This window comes from Myxocyprinus asiaticus, chromosome 45 (genome assembly GCF_019703515.2).
Source record: "Myxocyprinus asiaticus isolate MX2 ecotype Aquarium Trade chromosome 45, UBuf_Myxa_2, whole genome shotgun sequence".
NCBI lineage: Eukaryota > Metazoa > Chordata > Actinopteri > Cypriniformes > Catostomidae > Myxocyprinus > Myxocyprinus asiaticus.
In genome coordinates this window covers 3,345,170-3,367,703 of record NC_059388.1, presented here as the reverse complement: position 1 = coordinate 3,367,703, position 22,534 = coordinate 3,345,170, and the positions used below count along the sequence as shown (strand labels likewise).

General features: G+C 35.2%; 1 protein-coding gene across 3 annotated transcripts in view; it reads right to left on the bottom strand.

Annotated features, from left to right (window-relative positions):
• Positions 1-22,534, bottom strand: part of LOC127435325 (TBC1 domain family member 22A-like) — a 239,438-nt gene that overhangs the window by 70,577 nt on the left and 146,327 nt on the right. For all 3 annotated transcript variants that reach the window (XM_051688729.1, XM_051688731.1, XM_051688730.1), the window contains one exon: positions 179-306. In XM_051688729.1, the coding sequence (XP_051544689.1) occupies positions 179-306 (128 nt within the window). The remainder of the gene's footprint in view (positions 1-178; positions 307-22,534) is intronic.

Sequence of the window (22,534 nt, the reverse complement as noted above, 5' to 3'; positions counted from 1 at the left end):
TTTCCTGAATCTGAGTAACTAGTTTAAAGAATAATTTGGGCCAAGCCAGCTCGTAAGTGGAAGCTTTGTTTGTCGATGTCCTCTACAAGATGAAGATATAACACCTTTTAATGAATAAATTATGACATAATTTTCATACAGCAAAGCTTCTTGAAGTTATTGACAGTAATAATTTTACCTGGTAAGTGTCCCACAGGCGAATTGTACAGCGTAGAGGCAATTCTCTCATAAGCAGGTTGTTCATCCAGCGGAAGGCAAACTGCAAATACTCAACCTCATACTGCTGCATGTGCCGATGTACCGTCTCTGTTTAATACAAAAACAGACAGTACAATAAATCAACATCCTGATGCTCTGTCACAAGGTATCATTGGATGTTTCTTCAACTATGGGCACTTTTATGTCCCACAAGTTGATTTTATTAAAAATTACTAAGTTCAGTCATTCATTTCTACATGGTGCAAGCTGATAGGTTCTTGGAACATGTAATCTGTTAGCAGTTTACTCCCTCTTTGTCTAATTAACAAAAAGTTAAATTGACTCAAAGTAAGCCAGTTTTACTGCTACGCACTACCAGAGTTTTCTCACCAAAACCCTCCTCCTCCTTAGCACCACTTGTCTAGAGCTGCTTCACACAGATTGTATTTATGTCTAATTGTGCTGAAGCAGCAGCGCAAGCAGATCTAGTCTGCCAAGACAAACCGTTATAACTTATATCTATTATAATGTAAAAACTTTTGACTTTTGACTTTGACTCATGACTTTTTCTTTTAAGGTTAATTTAAACTGTCTTGTATACTTTTTTTAAAATACCCTCATTTATTTATGCTACTTCTCAAATACCTTACACTTTGCATAGATGTTACTGATTTAGCCTTGTCCCAGACCAAGACTTTAAATATTGAACTATATGAAAATCCATTATATAAATATTAATATTTTTACTATTTCTAATTATAATCATTTACCATGCATAAAAGAGTGCATAAAACATTTCAATATTTATTGTGTAAAAACGAGGTTACGAAAATTTCACTTATGAACAGAGCATCTCATTTTCAATCAAGCTGGAATTTTGTCACATTTTGCAAAAAGAATGAAAATATTTCACTGTATTTAGGATACATAAAATGACTGCTGTAAAATTAATCTTAGCATGACAAAGGAGCTGGCCATTTAATTCCAGATATGTTTAAAAGGTCATATCCATTACAAAATGTTATCAAACACTACATAATTTAAGATGTGATCGAAATTATTTTTGGTTCAGAAAAAAATGGCAGTTTAAAAAAAAAAGTAAAAATGACAGAATTTCCCAACGATGCAGCATGTATATCCACAGACATTGTTAGTAAACAAATACTAAACTAAATACACTTGTGAGATTGTGATACACATGTTTTAAAGGAATAGTTATAAAAAAAAAATAAAAAAAAATCTGCCATCATTTACTCTCTTTGTGTCTTTTGAAACCCATAAAACTTGGAATACAAAAGGAGACATTTTTAACAGAATGTCCAAGCTGGTCTTTTTTTTTTTTTTTTTTCTTAAGTCCACAGGGCCAAAATTACCCATAGCTGACGAAACCCTATTATAGATCTTTTACTAAAATTGGGACCAAACAACGAACATCAGACATTCCATAGACACGATAGAACAATAGCCATTCTGTCTCTCTCTCTTCCATATACATCAGCCACAGTTCAACAATGACAGCCTGCCGGGTGTAAGACATAACACCCTAATAAAGCATGTATCTGTCCACGGCATCATGTGTTCGCCGTTGTCATGCAAGCATGAGGTAATATCGCAGCTGTCACCGCGAAGTCTGAGCACATTATGTGTGAGAAGAAACAGCAGCTTTATTTATGGAGCTTTTCTTTAATCAACTTGGATGTGGCTACTGATGGGCAGAGTGTGTGACATGCATGACTGCATGTCCTTGCAGAAATATATGCGTCTTTATTTGCCTGCTGACAAAGATGACATTCTTTAATCTTCACGTGCATATGGGATTTAGCTGTGGGTTCTGGCTTTTGTATATAGATGCAATATATCAAATATTCACGATATAGTCATGATCATTTATGCTGGCAATATAAAATAAAGTGATACTGTGAATGTCAAAATTATTTTAATGCATTTAATGCATTAAATGTTTAACCATCTAGTTTCCTAAAGGCCACATCATTTGACTAGATTTATTTCCATGAATCAGTTCAAACTTTCCATTTCAATGAACTGACTCATAACTCTGATTCAACAATAATATTTTTCAAAATAATAAAGATATCACTGCAGTCCCCATGTGGCATTCTATTTTTATTTATTTTTTTATGCTCTAGTGAAAAATATGTTGGTAACCTATATATTTTTATTACTTTGTATTGTTATATTGGTCCATAAAAACAAAAATGAACAGTATGGAAAACATGCCTTGACTATTTTTAACTAGATATTTACAGGGTTTTACTTCTTGCAGTAAAAAAAAAAAATAATTTACCTAGCAACAATATTTGTTTCTCTGAATTTTTCAGGCATTTCAGGGCAGATATATATATATATATATATATATATATATATATATATATATATATATATATCATCAAAAGGGATAAAAAAAAATAAAAATCTAAATTTGTTTACCTATGTTGCCCAGACCTATATATAATAAATTTGTTAAGCTATATCGGCCAGCCCTAGAAACACACATTGACAATCAGCTTCGACAAAACTCACGCCCGTCTGAAGGGTGTGATTCTCACATTGAACTTAACTGAATAAACAACTTATCCTCATTAACACTGAATACATTTCACTGGCAAGACACACAGATGATAGACTGACAAAACAAGCACACTGATTTCACTTATTAGTGGTGTAAATCTAAAACGTCCAACTTTTAACCTTATTAAAGGGTTTTATGAATTATGATAATTATGAAAAGGAACAACCTTTAAAAATCTACTTTAAAATGCATATGCCCAGTTCTAAACCTTTAAGTTCTGAGGGTGTTTCAGTGGCACACCCAAAATTAAACGTAAAAAAAAAAAAAAAAAAAAAAAAAAAAAAGGCAGGTCAAATGTTTGGTATTATTGTAAAGAAAATATTAATGATATAGATTATGATAGATTCTGAGACTCTCAACCTAAGAATCTGTTGAATAAATAAATCAAATAAATTAAATAAAAAATTGAGCCAAAAATGTACTTTTTCTCTGATATTTCTTTTTTGGTATTATATATCTCTGGGTGTAAATATGGTGGCTCTGAAAAACTGCTTTTATTTTGTTCCCAATCATGTCAACTGTATCTGAGAATAAATTTGTTGAAACGAAATAGCAATCAAAAGTTATAGCATTACAAAAATAATTTATCATTGTGTCCAAAAACGTCTCCATGTGCCAAAAGCCTCTTCAAACAAATAAAACATAATAATTGAACAGAACTACTTACACATGCAAACACAACAATGACTAAAGGTTTGCATAGCATGCAGACATAATTTTAGTAATGAGATTTCACAGAATGAGTGCCTTCTGACTCTGCATCATTTACACCATCTCCTGGTGGCCATATGTAAGATTGTACTTTGTTTGAATTATCTAAAGATCTATGCATCCGATTACCTTGTGTGTGGGCTCGTTTGAAAGATAATTGCTTCCTCAATGGGTGTGATATTTTATGCTCTGTTTATTTTTCTTGAAGTTATAAGTGAAAATGCGGTATATTAGCAACATCAACATATTTGTCAAAGACATATACATAAGGCTTTTATATCTTATTCAACAAAAGATATGATTTAATTAATATTAATGATGTAACAATTAATTAAAAAGTATATTTTTTCACTTACACCTTGAATATATGGAAATTCACATATCTTAATCAATACTTTCAAATATATACGTTTTCAAGCATACTGTACTGCCATTGAGGTTCTGCCATTTGAGAAACTAAACTTAACTTGTCGTGCCATAAAAAGGTCAAATTATCTGAAAAGTTTAAGACACTTACTGACCTTGACACACTGTTTTATAATTCTTGTCACATGACAACAAAATGGCTTTCCTGCATGTTGGTTATACCACACTGATTGTGATTAAATATTATTATATTTTTTGAAATATTTTAAAACAAAACTGCTTCTCAACGTATTTTTATGGAAATTATATATATATATATATATATACACACACACACACACACAGTGCATCCAGAAAGTGTAAACAGCGCTTCACTTTTTCCACATTTTGTTATGTTACAGTCTTATTCCAAAATGGATTAAATTCATTATTTTCTTCAAAATTCTACAAACAATACCCCATAATGACAACATGAAAGAAGTTTGTTTGAAATCTTTGCAAATTTATTAAAAATAAAAAACGAAAAAAAATCACATGTACATAAGTATTCACAGCCTTTGCTCAATACTTTTTTGAAGCACCTTTGGCACCAATTACAGCCACAAGTCTTTTTGAATATGATGCTACAAGCTTGGCACACCTGTTTTTGGGCAGTTTCTCCCATTCTTCTTTGCAGGACCTCTCAAGATCCATCAGGTTGGATGGGGAGCGTCGGTGCACAGCCATTTTCAGATCTCTCCAGAGATGTTCAATCGGGTTCAAGTCTGGGCTCTGGCTGGGCCACTCAAGGACATTCACAGAGTTGTCCTGGAGCCACTCCTTTGTTATCTTGGCTGTGTACTTAGGGTCGTTGTCTTGTTGGAAGATGAACCTTCACCCCAGTCTGAGGTCCAGAGTGCTCTGGAGCAGGTTTTCATCAAGGATGTCTCTGTACATTGCTGCATTCATCTGTCCCTTGATCCGGACTAGTCTCCCAGTTCCTGCCGCTGATAAACATCCCCACAGCATGATGCTGCCACCACCATGCTTCACTGTAGGGATGGTATTGGCCAGGTGATGAGCGGTGCCTGGTTTCCTCCAGACATGACACTTGCCATTCAGGCCAAAGAGTTCAATCTTTGTTTCTCATGGTCTGAGAGTCCTTCAGGTGCCTTTTGGCAAACTCCAGGCAGGCTGTCATGTGCCTTTTACTGAGGAGTGGCTTCCGTCTGGCCACTCTACCATACAGGCCTGATTGGTGGAGTGCTGCAGAGATGGTTGTTCTTCTGGAAGGTTCTCCTCTCTCCACAGAGAAATGCTGGAGCTCTGTCAGAGTGACCATCGGGTTCTTGGGCACCTCCCTGACTAAGGCCCTTCTCCCCCGATCGCTCAGTTTGGCCGGGAGGCCAGCTCTAGGAAGAGTCCTGGTGGTTCCAAACTTCTTCCATTTACGGATGATGGAGGCCACTGTGCTCATTGGGACCTTCAATGCTGCAGAAATTTTTCTGTACCTTCCCCAGATCTGTGCCTCGATACAATCCTGTCTCGGAGGTCTACAGACAATTCCTTGGACTTCATGGCTTGGTTTGTGCTCTGACATGCACTGTTAACTGTGGGACCTTATACAGACAGGTGTGTGCCTTTCCAAATCATGTCCAATCAACTGAATTTACCACAGGTGGACTCCAATCAAGTAGTAGAAACATCTCAAGGATGATCAGTGGAAACAGGATGCACCGGAGCTCAATTTTGAGTGTCATGGCAAAGGCTGTGAATACTTATGTTCATGTGATTTTTTTCGTTTTTTTATTTTTAATAAATTTGCAAAGATTTCAAACAAACTTCTTTCATGTTGTCATTATGGGGTATTGTTTGTAGAATTTTGAGGAAAATAATGAATTAAATACATTTTGGAATAAGGCTGTAACATAATAAAATGTGGAAAAAGTGAAGCGCTGTGAATACATTCCGGATGCACTATATGTATATATGTATGTATGTATATATATGTGTATATATATATGTGTATATATATATATATATATATATATATATATATATATATATATATATATATATATATATATATATACAGTTGGAGTCAAAAGTTTACATACACTTAGGCTGAAGTCATTAAAACTAATTTATTAACCACTCCACAGATTTCATATTAGCAAACTATAATTGTGGCAAGTAATTTAGGACATCTCCTTTGTGCATGACACAAGTAATTTTTACAACAATTGTTCACAGACAGATCACAATTCCAGTGGGTCAGAAGTTTACATACACACAAGTTAACTGTGCCTTTCAGCCAAGACCTCATAAAAAAATTGTGGACCTCCACAAGTCTGATTCATCCTTGGGAGCAATTTCCAAATGCCTGAAGGTACCACGTTCATCTGCACAAACAACAGTATGCAAGTATAAACACCATGGGACCACGCAGCCATCATATCGCTCAGGAAGGATACTCATTCTGTCTCCTAAATATGAACGTAGTTTGGTGCAAAAAGTGCAAAGCAATCCCAGAACAACAGTAAAGGACCTTGTGCAGATGCTGGAGGAAACAGGTAGACAAGTATCTATATCCACAGTAAAACGAGTCCAATATCGATATAACCTGAAAGGCTGCTCAGCAAGGAAGAAGCCACTGCTCCAAAATCGGCATAAGAAAGCCAGACTACAGTTTGCAAGTACACATGGGGACAAAGATCTTATGTTTTGGAGAAATGTCCTCTGGTTTGATGAAGCAAAAATTGAACTGTTTGGCCATAATGACCATCATTCTATTTGGAAGATAAAGGGTGATGCTTTCAAGACAAAGAACACCATCCCAACTGTGAAGCGTGGGGGTGGCAGCATCATGTTGTGGGGGTGCTTTGCTGCAGGAGGGACTGGTACAATTCACAAAATAGATAGCATCATGAGGAAGGAAAATTATGTGAATATATTGAAGCAGCATCTCAAGACATCAGGTTAAAGCTTGGTCGCAAATGTGTCTTCCAAATGGACAATGCCCCAAGCATACCTTCAAAGTTGTGGCAAAAAGGCTTAAGGACAACAAAGTCAAGGTATTGGAGAGGCCATCACAAAGCCCTGACCTCAATCCGATAGAAAATTTGAGGGCAGAACTGAAAAAGCGTGTGCGAGCAAGGAGGCCTACAAACCTGACTCAGTTACACCAGTTCTGTCTGGAGGAATGGGCCAAAATTCCAGCAACTTATTGTGAGAAGCTTATGGAAGGCTGCCCAAAATGTTTGACCCAAGTTAAACAATTTAAAGGCAGTGATACCAAATACTAACAAAGTGTATGTAAACTTCTGGCCCACTGGGAATGTGATGAAAGAAATAAAAGCTGGAATAAAGCATTCTGTCTACTATTATTATGACATTTCACATTCTTAAAATAAAGTAGTGGTCCTAACTGACCTAAGACAGGGAATTTGTCAGGAATTGTGAAAATCTGAGTTTAAATGTATTTGGCTAAGGTGTATGTAAACTTCTGACTTATATATATATATATATATATACACATACACACTACCGGTCAAAAGTTTTGAAACACTCATTCTTTATTATATTTTTTTTTTCTTCACATTTTAGAATAATAGTAATATTTTAGGATCTTCAAAGTAGTCACCCTTTGCCTAGAATTTGCAGACATGTTCTCTTGACATTTTCTCAACCAACTTCTTGAGGTATCACCCTGGGATGCTTTTTAAACAGTATTGAAGGAGTTCCCATCTATGTTGGGCACTTATTTACTGCATTTCTTTATTATTTGGTCCAAGTCACTAATTTCAAAAACTTTTTTTTTAATTAATTTTAGTTTTATAATGAAATAAATTAATATGGTGGCACAATTATATTTCTGTCTACAAAACTAATTTCAAACATTTAAGCATACGCCTTCAGATCAAAAGATTTTTAAGATCATGAGAAACATTTCAGTCAAGTTTTTCAAAACTTTTGACCGGTAGTGTAATAAATATATATATATATAATATATATATATATATATATATATATATATATATTTATATTTATTTTTTTTTTTAATACCCCCCCAACAATATCAAAATTATTTCAGCACCACCCTCAAAACAAACATGTAGACATAACTGTGGGGGAAAATATATAATTTTACATTACTCCTAAATTAAAATCATCAAATCTATCTGAGAAAGACTTTAGGTTGTAAGCAGAATGCATCTAGTTATGCACTATTTCCACCTTCAGTGCAGCACAATGCACAGAGGGTGTGTTGGGGGGGGTTGCAAAGGCAGGGGTCAGAGGTCACAGAAAGACAAGTGAGCTGTTCGCCACTTCTGCTCGACTTCTGTCCCTGCCCATCTATCCCATAATTACATCTGCACTGACCCACCATCTCACCCTCACTGCATTCCCAGCCCAAACCCGCCCAGACATCTACAGAGACCTTCTGCGACTGGAAGCCATTTCTGTATATGAGAATTTTTTTATGAATATAATGTGCGTGCCATGCATATTGAGATTACATTTCTGTATGCTTTGTACTGGGTACATGATGAGTGTTCAATTTGGCCCCTGATGATGAGTGACTTCAGCAAACAACCACTCAAATTAACCAGACCACTGTTTTTCATGCATTAATGGTTTTGTTCTCTGAATACTGTGTGTGTGGGTGTGTTTCGGAGTAAGTAAACAATCCAAACAATCTCAGAGTTTGGATTGTTTACTTACTTTTTCAAAGTGAATGTACTGAATTCTAGCATGGATGTGACAGTTGACAATGACCTCTGTCACTGCGCTGTCACTTTCTAAGGATTATACAGATGACATTTATCATCATGACAGGAAACTACTTCCTGTGCTTTTTTTAATAGCCACAAATCAAAGGCATCAAGATGTCCATGGGGACAAAATTACAACAAAAATAAAATCAAAGAGCTTTCTTTTCATAGCAGTTTGAATTGTTCTGCCGGGGTCAGAAGGGTACATTTGATGTTAAAAACAGTGTTTGTAAAGAAAAATACAACAAAGAAAAGCGACATTTAAAATGTACCTTTTTTTTTTCTGCATGGTGTCTCTGTTTGCCGTTGAAATGTTAATGTGCATTTTTCAAACTTATATGATTTGTGTGCAAAACCTCACATTGTGTCCTCATTTACATAAATAAATTCACCTTGAGCAATTTGCATGTTTATGAACCTCAATGTATTCACAAAACAGAGGAGATAAGAGGGAACACTGTTCACGTTCTGGGGCGCTTCTGATGAACAGAACTGTTTTCACATTAAACAACTCAGATGGGATATCGTCTAATACGACTGCTAATTACTACAAGCTCTACAACGAGCTGAGAGCGTATGGTGACAATGCAGTGTTTGGGTTCCTAATTAGAGTGGAGTATGAGCGTGAGAGAGAAAGCAAGAGAGAAAGAGAGTAATAAAGAGAGAGATTTGATTCACACATTCAAAAGTCAAAGGTGCTGAAGTCATCTGGTGAGTCTTCAGCACTAAAAATAACCATCTAACCTACGTATATAAATGATACAGACAAATAACCTGCCGGAACATGTTGCAGTCCATACCTTACATTGAGTTGGAGGACAATAGAGCACAACGGTAAATTGCTATTTAACGATAACTTTAAACCATTAAAGACAGACCTACGGTAAGGTCTGAGGTTGTTAATCTATGGAATGCACTTCTGTTTGTATTTATATATGTATGTATATACTGTGTATGTATGTATGTATGTATGTATGTATGTATGTGTGTGTATATATATATATATATATATATATATATATATATATATATATATATATATATATATATATACACACACACACACACAGTATATTGTCCCATCCCTATTTACTGTAGAACTCTTTTATGAAGGATTTTATCAGGGATGTCCCGATACCATTTTTTTTTTTAATACTGCATATCAACAGTTTATTTCACATGGTGTTTAAATAAATAAATGCATAAAATTTTTAATAAAATGAAAGTATAACACTTAATTTTCAACATGAAAATATTGTGTTATGTTTATCAAATTAAGTGCTTTTATTCAGAACCTCACAACACAATCTAAAATACATTGAGTTATATATAATAAAGTACTGCACTACAGAGCATCACAGATGTAAAATATTGCTTAAATATAATAACATTACTATTGATTTATTATTATTAGTTGTAGTAGTAGTAGTAGTAGTATAACAGTGAATATTACATTTCTGTCATACTTTTTTTCATTTCAATTCAGCTTTTATTTTGAAGTGTTTCTGTGTTGTTATGATCAATGAGCACTGAATTTATGACAAGCTTCCAACTCCGGAAAAGCCGGTTGCTTCATGACTCAAAGTGATTATTAAACCACAAAGGCTGCTATTTAATTATGTACTCTGTTTGTGCCTCATGCTACAAAGTGAATTTGCACTCTGTTCGCTCACTAGGACATAACGTGATTTTAATTTGTGTACTGAATGCTTATGTAACAAGATTCATATGTCAGTATTGGTATCGGGACCTCCCTAGATTTTATGAAATCTCTATGGAAAAAAAAAATAATTAAAAAAACAATTCCTGAACCAAGCCGACTGAGAAAGTGGGCGGACAGTATTTGATGGCATCTAATTACAATATAATCTGGGTGGCTACAAGAGCCCAACCCCAGGTCCCCAATCTATTATATTCTGGCCTGTAGATAAGGCTTGGGTCCCTCATTCAATCCAAGTCTATGGGATATTTTTTCAACTGCCAGGTGAAAATCATAAGACAAGGGATGAGTCTTGCACCGTTTGTTCTACAGACACCAACTGATACCTCAAATGTTGAGGCATATGGAAGAGACTGGTGCTATTACTTTTCTAAGCAGTCAAACGTATGATTTTTGCCTGGTGGATGTAAAAAACAGGTGAAAAATCCCATAGATTTACATTACAAGGAGGGAACCAAGCCATATCTAGGTAACAGAATGCCATTGAAACATCATGGAGACATCATTGGGAAATCATGGAAATATGGTCAGGCCAACACCAACATCATTACAAGAGCTATCACCACTGACATTTTCTTCAGAAAATGGAAAAATCTAGTTACCTGTTGACTACCAAGAGTCAGATTCAGTCAAACGTAATAAACTTAAACACAGGTTGTGTAAATACAGTGAATATAACTATATCAGTGCTTTGGTGGCAACTTCCCATTTTATGTTTACGACCAGCAGGGGTGGAAAGAGTACTGAAAAATAATACTCAAGTAAAAGTACTGTTACTTCTTAAAAAATGTAGTTTGAGTATAGTAAAAGTACCTGTCCTAAAAACTACTCAAGTAAGAGTAAAAGAGTAGCTCATTTAAAAGTACTCATGAGTAGTGAGTATTGAGTACTGAGTTGCGAAAGCTATGCCCCTTTAAAATAAAAACTGTTTGCTGCAATTTAAAAATGTAGCACACATACTGCCATTTACATTCCCTTTTATGGCTGTTTGCCAGAAAGAATAAAAAATATAGGTATTTTATATGTGTTTGTGATTGACAACTTTTAAAATACATCACTTATCTATGATACTGTAAACACTACATGAATCTGATTTAAAAAATAAGGGTGACATGATTACAGAAATGAAAAAATGAAAGTTATTTTCAATATCATAGTGTATGAAACAATTACATTAAAATCAGTTTATGTGTAGGGTCTACATTTTCCTTAATGCCAACTGAGAGAGATATTGTTGCGCATTAAACATGTTCAAAACAATGCAAGGAATGCAAAAAAAAAAAAAAAAAAACACTAAAAAAGCAGGGTCATTTACAGGGGCCACATTGGGCTTTAAAGGAACAATTCACAAAAAAATGAAAATTCTCTCATCATTTAGTCACCCTTATGCCATCCCCATGTGCATGACTTTCTTTCTTCAGCAGAACACGAATTAAGATTTTTAGAAGAATATCTCAGCTCTTTTGGCGCCAAAATTGTGAAGTTCCAAAAATCACACAAGTCAGCATAAAAGTAGCCTAATCCATGTGACTCCAGTGGTTAAATCCATGTCTTCAGAAGAGATATGATAGGTTGGGTGAGAAACAGATCAATATTTAAGTCCATTTTTACTATAAATTCTCTTCCCTGCTCAGTCAATCTCCACTTTAACTTTCACATTCTTCTTCTTTTGTTTTTGGTGATTCACATTCTTCATGCATATCGCCATCTACTGGGCAGGGAGAAGAATTTCTAGCAAAAATGGACTTAAATATTGATCTGTTTCTCACCCACACCAGAGTATGTGAGTGAGTGGAGCAGCAACAATTTCCCCTCCGTGCTCAAAGCATTCTTTAATCACTCCGCTTCAGCTCCACTCCGGGTTGTCCATTTCCTGCTCCACGCTCCTGGTTTAGAGAAACCCCGCTCCGTGTTCACTCCATGTCAATATTAGCGCCTAACTACCTCTCCACTGTGAAGTTATTTCAGTATGTTTTTTAATATCACAACCTTCCATGCAGGTGTATTAAATGAAAAATAAATACACAATACTAGAAGAAAAGCTACAATGTGCTTTATTAGAACACTAACATTAGCCCAAGACTAAATTAAATATTTTTTATAGCTTACTTTTGAAACATATTGGCAGCATTCTCTGGGTTAAATAAATTGCTAGATGCCAAAAAAACAAAACAAAAAAAAAACATTGAATTAAAAATATAAATTACCAAACGAAAAAAAAAAATTATAAATTACCAGAACAAAAAAAAAACATTATTAGGCCTATGTATTATTGCCTAATTATTGCCTATTATCTTCTATTATTGCACTTCTTTTAAATAACCTTGCCCTATAATTCTTGAAATGAAAACAATAAATAAATAAATAAAAAATAAAAAAATAAAAAAGTCTCAGAATGTTCTACAATTTTAATCAAAACTAGATAAGACTGTTAAAACTATATGTCTAGAGTTCACTTTTAGAAATACTATTGAATTTTTTAAGATTTTAAATCTTCCTCTATTCACATTTGCTGAGCTTCTTCATCTGCAAATGTATAATGCAAAAATTAGCCTAAGGCACTAAAATAAATTTAATTTTAATTTAATTTAATTGTTGATTAGTTCAGCTGGCGTTTTACGTCGTTAAAAGTTCACTTCGATTTAATGCGGGGCATAATAGCCTACAGTTAAGATTGAGATGCATTAGATTAGAATGTTGATATGATTATTCAAAATATTTAATAGGGGATATATGTATTACTGACCTTCAGATTTTCTCATCTTTTAGGATTTCACAACAAACCATTGATCGTGGCAATCAGCTCCCCACTCGTTTTTCCTTTGCCATCCCATCATTAATTTTCACTATATGCCAGTTGATGTAAGAATAAAGAGACGAGACACAAGCATGTAGTTAAGTCAAGCTTTACTGCAAGCTTAACTCAATAATAGTGGCCGTGAAAACAAAGCGAAAGTAACCTTTGCGCTGGAGGTCGAACATTACCAAGTGCCGCTAGATTTTAAATTAGTATTTTTTTTTTTTATCATGTTCTTTCTGGTTATATCAGAAATTCCATCTTTCCTTCATGCCAATAGTGTTTAACACTGCTTAAAACGTGGTGAATTATTGCATTAAGGTCCGTTAACAGGTGTTTTGCCCGTGATGGAGCATTAGTGGAGCACTCTTGGAGCGAGAGAAAACAATGACGCTCCGATTTTTTAAAAACTTGCTCCTCACTCCAGGCAAAATCATGCCACTCCGCTCCGCTCACATACTCTGACCCACACATATCATATTACTTCAGAAGTCATGGATTTAACAACTGGAGTCATATGGATTACTTTTATGCTGGCTTTATCTGCTTTTTGGAGTGTCAAAATTTTGGCATCCATTCACTTGTATTGTATGGACCTACAGAGCTGAAATATTCTTCTAAAAATCTTAATTTGTGTTCAGCAGAAGAAAGTCATACACATCTGGGATGACTTGAGGGTGAGTAAATGATGAGAGAATTTTCATTTTTGAGTGAACTATTTCTTTAAGTAGCACATGGGGGGCCACATTGTCCTCCTTCTGAGATACAATGTTCCACATTGATTTAGTTCTTGTATCTTTTAAACCCAGAAATAGTTGTGTTCTCATACTAATGCATGATGCATAATTTTCTGAAGTTTGTGACTGGTGGAATGTTCTACTTTCATGGTAATGTATTATACGAATTAACACACTCTCTTCATCAGGGGTTGGTATTATTAAAAAATATTATTATTAAAAACTTCACTGTTTTATTCTATTACATTAATACTTTTAAAGCTACTCAAGTTGTTCAGTGGTTCTCTCATTTCCTTGTTATTATTGTTTGATTAATAGCCTTTATATAGACAGTGCTCTATTCGGTTACATGTACACTTCAAGTCCGACATTTTGATGCAAATACACTTTTTTTGTCCCACTGTTTACATTCACTTTAGACCAAACCGACTGTGTTTACATTAATGCCTCACCAAGATGGGCACTGGCAGAATTATAAAGTGTATTTGATTGTTTAGGTGAGTACCCGCATTAGCGCTCTCGGAGTACAAGCGCATGTAAAGTGCACAAATATAAGCCGCCTGTCAATCAAACAGCACACAGCTACAGACGTCAGGAAATAAAAAGTTAATCTGTTTTATTTTATCTAGATCAACCAACCAGTGTTTGTCTTGCTATCGCGATCGATGTAATGAACACCCATGGTCTAGACGTTGAACATAGGCTAAGTAGAGAAAATTCCTCAAAAGTTTATCATCGATATCGAGGGCATCTCTCTTTTTTTTTTTTTTTTTTCAGATAAACATCAAGATTGCTTTATCGCCCAGCCCTATTGATATCATTGCCTTAATCTCTCACATCAACCCAATAATCTCAGTGATAGATAGCTAATTTACAGGCTACATTATATACACAGAATCTAGTAAGCAGAAATATTACATTTACCTCGATATGTTTCTGCAAATTAGAAGCAGGATTAATGCTGATATCTGGCTTGAGCAAGTTAAATTCACATGACACAGTCAAGCAATTGGCTTTTTTCACTGCGAAAATCCCTTTCAGGTGCGGCCATTATGTTCAGGTGTTGAACTGTGTTTGAGGTATCCTCCACATCCATAACAGATGGCGCCAGATCTACAGCTGCCTTTCATGTTTTTTACGTGTGATTTGATTTAATGGGAGTCACGAGACTCTCCCTAGCCAATCATGTTGCTAGATAAAAATAAAATCAGGACAGGGAAGTAGCGAACACAGACGTTGGGAAAATAGCACATTAATAGTACAGTTACAGCGCTTAAAATGTACTCAAGTAAAAGTATACAATTTTTAAACTACACAAAAAAGTACAATTCCTGGGAAAAACTACTCAATTACAGTAACATGAGTATTTGTAATTTGTTACTTTACACCCCTGACGACCAGTTACAAAAAGCAAATGTGATTGAATAAAGACATTAAATACATCTACAAGGAACAATGGTCTAGGCATGAACAGAAGTGAAAGATTTAACATCTGGCCATCAGACGGTTGTTATTACTGATAGGACAAGAGACAAATATAAGTGTCCCAGATTCACCATTGTCGTTTCATTGCTTAATGGACAAGTCTGGGATTGGTTAGAATACTCAACGGCTGTAAAAACACCATGTAAATAGAAACATTTGACACATCAAGAATAGACTTAAATTGAATGCTGTAATTGTCAGTTTTCACCTTAAGTTTACAGTGGCAGCCAGTCACAATCTTGATTAATTGTGCAGCCCAAGTAGAGATATTAGAGATACTGTACTATCCGATTTATAATCCCTTCATTTCTTTCCAAATCCTCTCTTTTTTTTCCTGTATAAGGAGACTTCCTGCATATCCTCCGCTCTCCTTCATCTAGCAGTCTCTGTGTATTGATTTTAATTGTGAGCACACTCTTAATTTCATGTTAGTTTCAAGGCAGTGAAAAATGAAGGTGCTACTAGAGAACAATGCATCTTTAGCTGATCAGGAGAGCAGAAAATGGTAATTGATCACAGAACTCTCACATGGGCATCGTCAGCACCTGCTTAGTCTTGCACAGCCAGTCTTGCATATCTGTATGAAATCTGGCCCACTATGTAGCTTATTCTGGCCAAACACCGCCCACTTAGACAGGAAGAGATGACATGTAAAGCAACCAACCACAACTAGAATAAATCTGAAAATCTGATGGAGACTGACATACACAAAGTGGCAGCTCATTCAAATGCTGCTAAACATCTTTTGTGTTTCACAAGAAGTTGGAAATTAAATAAGGGTAATTTAATTATGACAACAATCCTTTAAATTAAATCATACAAATGTTTTTAAATTAATTTTAAATCTTAGTTCACAAAAAACATTTCTTAAAAACTTCTCACCATTTCTTGACAATCATCATCAAGTTTTCTCCAAGCTCTGTGAGAGCTGTGGGTAAATGTTCAATGAATTATTAGAACAGGAAGTGGAAATGGCCATATCTTGAAGGTGGTAATAGTGTGAAAACCCTATAAAAAGTGCTAGCGCCTTTTTGAAAAGCAGATAATTAAAGGCAAGGATTGCTCTGCAGTGAGGAAATTGGCAGGCCACTTAGGGCTTGGAGGTGACAGAAAAGAGTTAAGAAATCAATGTAGCCGTTTGAAAGCCTGATCTGGCACAATGAATTCATAAACCTGGTGATCCGATTTTTTCACTCAGAGCAAGAAAGAGTGAAGAAAAAAGAAAGCAAGACTAACGCTGAATTCACATACACTCCAGTATGCTGATAACTACCAAAAATCAGCTTGTTCCAAAAAATCTGATAATGCAAGTAAGCCATGTTCACATGAGATAAGAAATCATCAGGATTTTCGCTGCTTTTGACATCAAAATGTAAACAGGAATGCGCACAACACGTGCACAGATTGGATAAGCCAGTAAGAATGCCGTTAAAGATGTTTACATTCAATGCAAAATCAGATTAATGGGCAAAAATATATAAGCACCAATAATTTTTTGCTTAAACCGTTTATGAAATTACCACGATAAAGAAAACACGTTTTAAATGACGTTGAACGTTGTCTGCTTATTAAGCATAATCAATGTAAGATCTTGGCACAAAAACAAAAACCCAGATCATATTGGATTTCTTTGTATCTGATTTGGTCTACTTCCATATATGGTAAAAAAAAAAAAAAAAAAAAAAAAATTTATGAGCGAAATCTCTGGCCGCCAAAGCAAATGTAACTGTATTCATCTTGCATCTGTCCACGCATTTACGTGGCGTGATTGAAGCCTGGTTTTCGTGTGAGTGTGAGCTATCACAGACCACCCGCACAAGTGAACCGCTCTGCTCTATCCTACTTTATCTCTGGAGCACGCTGGTGTCAACCGGGCTACCCTCGATGTGTGTGCTCCAGAAATAGGAAAGTGCAGAGAGGATCACTTGCGTCAACCTGCTGCGGTGCAGACCGCATATCTTCTGTGACCCATTTGAATTCTACAGAGAATTTTCTGGTTTAAAGCGCTATGGAAAAAGTCAAACCCCTCAAAAAGCTAGACACACCCGACATTCTAAACACCACTGAGGCGGAAAAGAGTCATCAATGCGCCAAGCTCCAAAATAAAAGTTTTTTCAAATTACATGTTATCACCCTTATTAAATTGTCTCACAATTTTACAGTAATTACAGTAATTGAGGTATTTTGACAAAAAAATAAAAAAATAAAAAATCTATTAGACTAGACATTTTTATTACAACTGTGGCAATTGTTAAGTTTCTGAAAGTATTTAGGCTACTATATTTTCAAAAGAAATAATAAAATAGATTTATTTTTTTAGACTAGCTAAACTCAGCAAAAAAAAGAAACATCCTCTCACTTTCAACTGCTTTTATTTTCAGTAAACTTAACATGTGTAAATATTTGTATGAACATAAAAAGATTCAGCAATTAAGACATGTGACTAACAGAAATGGAATAATGTGTCCCTGAACAAAAGGGGGGGGGGGGGAGGGGTCAAAATTAAAAGTAACAGTCAGTATCTGGTGTGGCCACCAGCTGCATTAAGTACTGCAGTGCATCTCCTCCTCATGGACTGCACCAGATTTGCCAGTTCTTGCTGTGAGATGTTACCCCACTCTTCCACCAAGGCACCTGCAAGTTCCCGGACATTTCTTGGGGGAATGGCCCTAGCCTTCACCCTCTGATCCAACAGGTCCCAGACGTGCTCAATGGGATTGGGATCTGGGCTCTTCGCTAGCCATGGCAGAACACTGACATTCCTGTCTTGCAGGAAATCACACACAGAACGAGCAGTATGGCTGGTGGCATTGTCATGCTGGAAGGTCATGTCAGGATGAGCCTGCAGGAAGGGTACCACATAAGGGAGGAGGATGTCTTCCCTGTAACGCACAGCATTGAGATTGCCTGCAATGACAAGAAGCTCAGTCCGATGATGCTGTGACACACCGCCCCAGAACACGACAGACCCTCCACCTCCAAATCGATCTCGCTCCAGAGTACAGGCCTCGGTGTAACGCTCATTCCTTCGACGATAAACATGAGTCCGACCATGGTTCATTGAACAAGCATGGAAAACATTGTTTAAACCCTTTACAATAAAGATTTCTAAAGTTATTTGGATTTTTACAAAATTATCTTTAAAATACAGTGTCCTGAAAAAGGGACGTTTCTTTTTTTGCTGAGTTTATATTGACCAAACCACCAGAATATTACAACTATTCCTACAGAATTAAGGTGTTAATTAAATTTAGTTTAGTTTTAATTCACATAGCATCTTAAAAGTAAAAAAAAAAGAAAATACAGTATATTGTATATATTCAAAAGGTTCCAGATACTTAAAGATGATGAAAAATAACTTGTATCCATTGTAAATATGAAATGCAGATAAGTATTTTTGTAATTATGTTTTTTATTTATATATATATATATATATATATATATATATATATATATATATATATATATATACATACATACATTTTTAATTTGCAATTATGTAACAAACCAACTTCGAGCACGTGAATAACCATATATGCCAGCCTCCATAAAAAAAAAATGAAAATAAAATAAAAACCTTGTTTATGTTGATAACTCTTTAATATGTTTGGCACATGTTTAAATAAATAAATATCTACTGATTGGTTTAAAAGTTTGAATATTTGGTTACAGTTTGACACATTTTTGTAATTTTGCACACACTAAAATGTCGATTAAACTATATTTCAATTTAGTCAATGCAAAAAAAAAAAAAAAAAAAAGTACAATTTAAGAATATGACATGACAAAATATTGACTAAATTTAAAATACATTTTTGTCAAACGACCACAATTATGACTAAAACAAAAAATTAATGCTGGCATGAATGATCAGGTTGCTATCCGTTTTGAATAGATCTTGGAGGGCATTTACACTTGTTCTTTTAATGATCGGATAATTAGATCATTAGTAAAAATTCATGAAATGATCAAGAGTAAATACCCCCTAAATGCAGCCAAGCACATCTTTTGTATAATTCAACAATGCACAGTAGAGTAGAGCTTGACAAAAATGACCCGTGACAGAAAGCACGGAGTTACCCATGAAAGCACACCCAACACACACACATCAGGCCATTTTATTTTATTTTTTTTCACAATCCCCAACATGGTTACCTTGCTCTTTAGACTACCCAAGAGCAAAATGTTGTCATGCTAAACAACATCCACGAGAGAAGTTTCCATGCCAATGAAACCAAAGGTCCTACTATAGCGCTGACATTTAAATTATATCTGCACACACAGCCAGTGTCATTACCCACTATGTGCTATTTTAGTCATACTCTACAGTATTTCATGCGAGATGTCAACAAGCAGAGCATTCCCTTCTAAAGACTTCATATATACTATTATTTATCATGATATACTGAATCATGCTCTTTATATAAAATGTAAACATTATGACTAGTAATAAAGGATGCCATAAAGCCGTAAATTTGTGATTAATTAGGTGTGTTTGCTAGGCAAGCAACACTACTGCTCAAACCTAACCTTAAATGAAACTAATTGTGCACTTTTTCTCTCCACGCACAAGAACTTTTTCTTTATGTGTTATATTATCCTTGCAATAAAAATAGCAGTGTGGTTTCATTAATTCATTCAGCTACACTAGTGTAAAATATTGCAAGTAAAGGGTCTTTTTTTATGCAATTTTTTACTACGAGTAAATGAATTGCTGAACCTCACTGCTATTTTTAATGCCAGGATAATATAACAGGCACAGTGATATACATACTAAATAATGTACATTAAGACAAAACACCAGGTATATTATAAAATGTAAAAGATCAGCACATTATATAAATATTATGCAAAGAAAGAATGTGTTTACAGCTTCTATATTATTTATTTAAAGAATATTTGCATTGAGTTCTGAGTTTTTGTGCGTGAGACGAGTAAAAGAGCACAGGGATACACTAGTGTCTTTTAATATACGCACATTCATAATACAGGAATATATATTATAAGTGGACTTTCAAAAACAGTAGTACAAAGGGTTCATGAATTGCAACTATTTCGTTTTAATTTTAGGGGGTGTGTAAACTCATCGCCATCTGCAAGTCCAATACGTTTGCCACTTGATCAGCACCACTAACAGGCTGGATTGTGCAGCAGCAGCGACTCTGAAAACATGACAGAAAGCTCATATCTCATTGGTCAGTTAGTTTTCCTCGCAGTAAAAATAAATAAATAAATAAATAAACGGTGTGAATAGCAGCATAGGAAACCATTATTCCTATTTAAAAGCTCGTTCTGAATGAACATTCAAACCGAAAATTGAACTTGGTGTAAAGGCCTTAAGAAAATTAGTACTAGTGATGCTTACTATGGCAAACACTACTAAAACACAGTTTTAAAATGGACCCACCTTTAAAAATGAAAGATCTCCCATTTTAATTAATGGCAAAATTCCATCATCTCTTCCCACTTTACTATCAAATGGCTCATTCTACAAATAGATGATATTTGTTTCCCTCATAAACATTTGACTATGTGTAAATATAGACAGTGTTCTAAACACATCAACAAAAATCTAGTGACTTTAATTTTTGTTTTTATTTTTTTCTTTGTCATGATTGTTTACAGACATATTGTTTCACTTTTAATTGACTATGAGTGGTCATACTTGCTTTAAGCAGCTTGGAAAATTCCAGAAAATGATGTCAAGCCTTTAGACATTTAGCTTCTGATAGGCTATTTGGAGTCAACTGGAGGTGTACCTGTGGATGTATTTTAAGGCCTACCTTCAAACTCAGTGCCTTTTTGCTTGACATCATGGGAAAATCAAAAAAATCAGCCAAGACCATAGAAAAAAATAAATGTGGACCTCCACAAGTCTGGTTCATCCTTGGGAGCAATTTCCAAATGCTTACAGGTACCACATTCATCTGTACAAACAATAGTTCGCAAGTATAAACACCATGGAACCACGCAGCCATCATATCGCTCAGGAAGGAGACATATTCTGTCTCCTAGAGGTGAACATAGTTTGGTGCGAAAAGTGCGAATCAATCCCAGAACAACAGCAAAGGACCTTGTGAAGATGCTGGAGGAAACAGGTAGACAAGTATCTATATCCACAGTAAAAACAAGTCCTATATCGACATAACCTGAAAGGCTGCTCAGCAAGGAAGAAGCCACTGCTCCAAAACTGCCATAAAAAAGCCAGACTACAGTTTTCAAGTGCACATGGGGACAAAGATCTTACCTTTTGAAACAAAAATTGAACAGTTTGGCCATAATGACCATCGTATGTTTGGAGGAAAAAGGGTGAGGCTTGCAAGCCGAAGAACACCATTCCAGTCGTGAAGCATGGGGGTGGCAGCATCATGTTGTGGGGGTGCTTTGCTGCAGGAGGGACTGGTGCACTTCACAAAATAGATGGCATTATGAGGAAGGAAAATTATGTGGATAAATTGAAGCAACATCTCAAGACAACAGCCAGGAAGTCGCAAATGGGTCTTCCAAATGGACAATGACCGCAAGAATACCTCCAAAGTTGTGGCAAAATGGCTTAAGGACAACAAGTCAAGGTATTGGAGTGGTCATCACAAAGCCCTTACCTCAATCCGATAGAAAATTTGTGGGCAGAACTGAAAAAGTGTGTGCGAGCAAGGAGGCCTACAAAACTGACTCAGTTACACCAGTTCTGTCTGGAGGAATGGGCCAAAATTCCAGCAACTTATTGTGAGAAGCTTGTGGAAGGATACCCACAACGTTTGACCCAAGTTAAACAATTTAAAGGCTATACTACCAAATAATCACAAAGTGTATGTAAACTTCTGACCCACTGGGAATGTGATGAAAAAAAATAAAAGCCAAAATAAATCATTCTCTCTACTATTATTATTCAATTTTCCCCATTTTAAACAAAATAATTATTCAATACATTACAAAAATAAGCAAAAACTTGTCAAAATGACATAATTATCCTTTAAGGAAGTTAATTTTCAAGGGCAAATAAATGTCTTCTGTTTCATCACTTTATACTGTTTTGTTACATTGGTCATTAGGAGACAATCTTGAAATATCACCCCTGTAAGCACGATTTTGTAAAGTAAACAGTTTAAAGGTGCAATATGTAACAATGACATCAAGAGTTTAAAATGGGTACTGCAGTCCAAATTCAAAATATTG